The 4,947-nt window shown below is 49.7% G+C and overlaps 1 protein-coding gene across 5 annotated transcripts in view; it reads right to left on the bottom strand.

Annotated features, from left to right (window-relative positions):
* Chpt1 (choline phosphotransferase 1) overlaps positions 1–4,947 on the bottom strand; it is a 14,601-nt gene that overhangs the window by 3,513 nt on the left and 6,141 nt on the right. For 2 of the 5 annotated variants that reach the window (XM_033763870.1, XM_019208531.1), the window contains exons 4-7: positions 4,300–4,431; positions 2,011–2,169; positions 1,513–1,638; positions 53–163 (exon numbers count right to left, since the gene is read on the bottom strand). In XM_033763870.1, coding sequence (XP_033619761.1) covers positions 53–163; positions 1,513–1,638; positions 2,011–2,169; positions 4,300–4,431 — 528 coding nt within the window. The other 3 variants (XR_002025592.2, XM_019208533.1, XM_019208532.1) reach the window with 3 other exon arrangements.

The raw sequence follows: 4,947 nt of genomic DNA, 5'->3' as shown, positions 1-4,947 counted from the left end.
GGCCCCCCGACTGCCTCTCCTGCTCGGCCTATCGGCCAGCGTGCTCGTGAACCTGTTCGGGTGCTTGGGGACAGGAGATCCGGAAGATGCTCAGCTGCAGGTGTCTGGAGATTTGCAGGCACAAAGCGCTGAAGTACAGCGTCAAGTCAAGCGAGGCGGCCACCTTCAGGAGCAAAGCGGGAGGCGCGTTAGGGGGCAGCGGGCTCGCGGCTTTTCGCTGCCACCCACCCGGCTGAGGTGCAGAGCCTGACATCGCTGGGGGAGGACGTCCCGCGGCCCGCTGACTTCCGGCTCCCCGGGAGGAGGACGCGGCAGGATGGACGAGGCCGGCGGAGGAGGGGAGGCACCTAGACGTGTCGCGCCCTTAGAAAGGGGGCCCTTGCCGTGCCCGCTGGGGAAGGGTCTCCTTCGGGAGAGGCCTGCGTTACATCAGCCCCTGCAGCGCACCTGCCAAGGTAAAGGCAGGGCTCAAACACCAGATTCCACGCCCGGAGGACCACACTTCACCACGAGTATGCAGTTACTGACTGCGGAGTGACACGGGGCGGTGTACGGTTATCCAGTGCCCTCTGTGCACCGCTGTTAAGCTCTGAAGTCCAACGTGGTGGGAGACTGCGTGAATCACCAAGGCTCATGCGGGCGGCACTGACAAGATCGCTATGTACTTGCGTGTGGCTCTCAACTTGGAGAAGGCCAGCGAGATCCACACATAGGAAAAAACGTGGCAAAACTATTCAAAACCGCCATCAGCCGAAGGCCAACCCAACCAGAAAGACATGTCTTACTAGCACAAAAACTTAAATTCTCCGTTATCTGATTGTGTGAGGGAAGCGTTAATCAGTAATGACGTCCTTAGCTGACCGTGTTTCTCTTAGGCAACATTCTGTATTTCACAATCGTTCTGGATAGAAATCAATATTATCCACATCCCTGCTTAAGCAGGGTACAGTCCATCAGAATTTAGCCTTTGTGACCGTAGTAAGACACGATGCCCTCTTGTCGAGGGCCATACACAGACACGGGGCTGCTTACACGTAGTTTCAAAGTCTCTCGCAGGCTCAAGGACCTGACTTCAAGCCCTGGTACCAAAAAAAAAAGTCTCAGGGTCCGGCTCTGTTCTCCGCATCAGTGGGCAGCTCTCGATGTACTAAGTGCTCACCACTGCGAGCAGCAACCCCACTTGTGAATATGTAACTTGCTGTAATCTGGGAATCACTTTAATAGGCCAGATAAGAACAGTCAGAGTCCACTGGGCGAAGTGGCTTGGTTTGAGGGGGGAAAAGAGGACTTTTAAAGTACAGAGCTGTGCTCCCGAGGATCCAGCTGTTGGAAACCTGGTCACAGATACGCTGACTATTTCTACACGATAAAACGACTCCCAGCTTAAGAGAAGTGATTTTAAATGTTCAGAAACATTTGCTGTATAGACTGCCTATGGAGACAAGCGATACCCAACTGAAACCGCTACTATCTGCTTTATCTGTTAAAAATAAAAATCAGAACAGTGCTTACCATTGCTACCCACAGAACAACATATTCATCTACAAAATTGTTGAAGTACTGGTCTAGAAACAGAAGACCTGGCCCGATAAAGATAGTGTCCTGAAGATACAGTTCACTTTTGGTCATGTGAGCAATCTGTAAAAAAGTAAGCAAAGCAGCATCTTATTTTCAGAAGAGAATCATGCCTATTTACTATTAAGATAAACACAAATGTAATCTCACATCCTATCTGGGAATATTTCTATCTTCCCCAAATTCATGCCTGGGCAGCTTATTAGAAACTGCAGTGCTTATATTCCTTGATATCAGGAATTTATAGCTCATAGAGCCTAAGAAGTAAAGAACCGGATGCAACATTGACCCGCATCACAGTTCTATTTAGAGCACAGACGGTTACTGCGATGCGATAACCACAAAGGAAAACCCACACACTACGGAACAATTTCCAGCCCCAGCCTGAGGACCAAGGATAAGATCCACACCCCGAGTCATGCAAGAGTTTCTTACCACTAGTTTTTGCGCAACTTTAGCAAAGACACACCCGAACATCAGGGTATAAAGACAAGGGTGCTTTTCGAACACGTTCGTGGCTGACTTTTTGTAGATCATTACTGCCAGGACCAGGGTGAGTCCGATGGGAAGTCCAGGCGACAACACGCTCGTGCCCTAAGGATAAAGTGGAAAATCACATCTTCGCCCCACACTTAGGACAAGTGCACGTTGGCCGAGCATCTGCTTCATCAAACAGACGCAGCCCTACAGGAGGGCAGGACAGAGCGTGCGACCAAGGGGGCGGGACCTTCACGCATCCCCTCAAATGCCACGGAACCCTTGGTGGCACCAATGGGATGCAGCAGGCACCTCAGTCCTATGTTATGGACGCACATACTTCAAACTAATCAGCTAAAAATTAACGCTATAACCAGGTGTGGTGGCGCATGCCTGTACTCTCCTCACTTGGGAGGCTGAGGCAGGAGGATCACCATGAGTTCGAGACCGGCCTGGTCTGCATAGTGAGTTCCAGGTCAGTCTGAACTACATAGTGAGACCCTGTCTCAAGAAACAACAACAACAAAAAAATTTTTAAATAAAAATTAACGCTAGAATTTATTCTGTATCAGCTTTCACTCTGTCAACAACGGCCGTTCACTAATGTTTGGGCTATCAGGATAACATTTTCTGTGGAGATGTTTGCTGATTTTTGTTTTCTGGTACTGGGAATTGAACTCGGGTCCATGCGCTTGCAGGGTAGGCAGCAGAACCACTGAGCTAAATCCCCCGCCCTACGTGAAGATCTGAAGCACAGCTTGCCTCGCCACTTCTACAGAAGACTTTAACCGCTGATGAGGAAGCGCAGGATCTGGCCAGGCTCTCCACATCAGCAGAGTCCCCAGCCCGTGTCCTGCCTTCCTACCGCAGACGCCTCCTTATGAAAACTGTATAATCCAGACCACAGAGTTTTTTTATCTGTGTGAATCAGGATTCTCTCAGCAAAACTTACCCGAAACAAAATAAAACAAATTTGGCTTTTAGGCTTACTGAATCGCCAACTCTTTCTTTCCATCCTTCCCTGTGTATGTGAGGATCAGGTTAATGTCTGGCTGAGTCAGGAGCGCAGCACCCATCTCTCCTGAGAAAACTCTGAGGCCTATTAGGGCTGAAATAATCCACTCCCTCGGGTGTAGAGATCTGACCTTAGACAGGTACACGGTTCCTCTCAAAATCCTCTAAAGTCCTGACTCCGTTCACTGCAGCCCCTAAAGCCTACAATCCAAAAACTAACCTGTGACCCATAACGATGTGTCAAATATCCCGACTCCACCCTGGCTCCACCCCTGCCTTACCCTATCCAATAGCGATCCAGTAGCGCCACCCTGGCTCCTCCCCCATCCTATATAAGCCTGTGCATTTGCTGAATAAAACGGAAGCTTCCAGAAACCTCCCCGGAGACTGCGTGGTGATTCCACAGCCTTGCCCTCCCAGACTGGGCCCCCTGAACCCTGTTCCGTGAACGGGCTCGCGGATGAAAACAACATGTATGGATGTATGTACAGGGTCTCACTGTATAGTCCAGGCTGGCCTTGAACTCACTAAGCAGTCCAGGCTGCCCTCAAATGTGCAGCGATCCTCCTGCCTCAGCCTCTTTCCTAAGTACTGTGATTACAGGCGTGCACCACCACGCTCAACTCACATTTTATCTTTTAAGATATTATAATAGTTCTTTTAAGCATATTTTGGGAAAATTTCAATAAAATTTACTTTCTGAGTAATAAACTGCCCATATGTGAAAGCTCAGAACTTCGGCAGGGGTCCTGTCATTCAGCCGGGACCCTCTTCCCTACTCTTCCTCCTCTCCCCGATTAGCTCCAAGCACAAGACGCAAGATAACCCAGGGCAACTCCCGACTATGTACAAGAAGGAACTAGTGAGTGATTAAATGAAATCAGACCACTAGCCTGTGGAAATATAAACAATTTTTTAAAATAAAATGCTTTTTTGCTGTGCACCTAAAATGAGTTCTTTAGGATACTTAGAGCCAGACGCGATGGCATATGCCTATAATTCCAGCACTTAGGAGGCTGAGGCAGGAGGATCTCAGAGTTCAAGGCCAGCCTGGGCAACACAGGGAGAGGCTGTCTTAAAAAAAAACAAAACAAAGAGAAACCACAACCCCGACGAAGATGTTTAGTGTCCATCCCCATGCCTAAGCTTTGGCATATTTTGATTTCTCCTCAGAGCTGTGATAAGAAAATTTACCATAAGCAAATACTTACTAGCGACGACAGGAGCGCTTACCGCGATAGTGGACCCGTTCTTGCCCACACCACCGTGGAAGATGACATGGAAATAATTTGAACAGGAAAATATTGCTCCGCCTACCACGCCGAGGACTGGGAAGATCTTCAGTCTTATTTCTAGAATGGGTATCTTGAGGGGCAGAGGAAAGAAATCATCAGAACAATTCCTCTTCCTGTTCAACGGGAAAGAAACGTACGATAGGGTCACGATAGGGTCACGGCCAATCCTTTTCCTTGTAATCAAAGTTAGAGGTGCTTGCCTTGTTTTTGAAACGGCCTTCCAAAGTAAAACATGATCTGCCTCGGTTACTTAGCGGCCGTCAGTGTGAGTATTTAATCCCAAGGCCTCATCCGGCCTTGGAGCAGAAGCGACCGCTACCGCGACGGGTGTTCATGCAAAAACCGGTGCTGCCGGCGGCCCGGACTCGGCCTCCGCCAGGTGTTTCTTTACCTGTCGTCACCTGCGTTCGAGAAGCTTCCACGGCAGCAGAGGATTAGAGAACAGTACAGTGAACTCCCGGAAGGGTCAGGCGTTACCTGGGGCACCTATGCGGCACAGCCGCCGTCTGGGGAGGACGAGCAGACCCGCGTCCTCCGTGTGGCCCACGACTCGACTCCGACTTTAGGACACCGCGTGTGACCGACG

Source organism: Fukomys damarensis, unplaced genomic scaffold, assembly GCF_012274545.1.
Source record: "Fukomys damarensis isolate Sample0158 unplaced genomic scaffold, DMR_v1.0_HiC HiC_scaffold_15, whole genome shotgun sequence".
Taxonomy (NCBI): Eukaryota; Metazoa; Chordata; class Mammalia; order Rodentia; family Bathyergidae; genus Fukomys; species Fukomys damarensis.
Note: the sequence above shows the minus strand (reverse complement) of the source record. Positions and strands in the feature narration are given on the sequence as shown.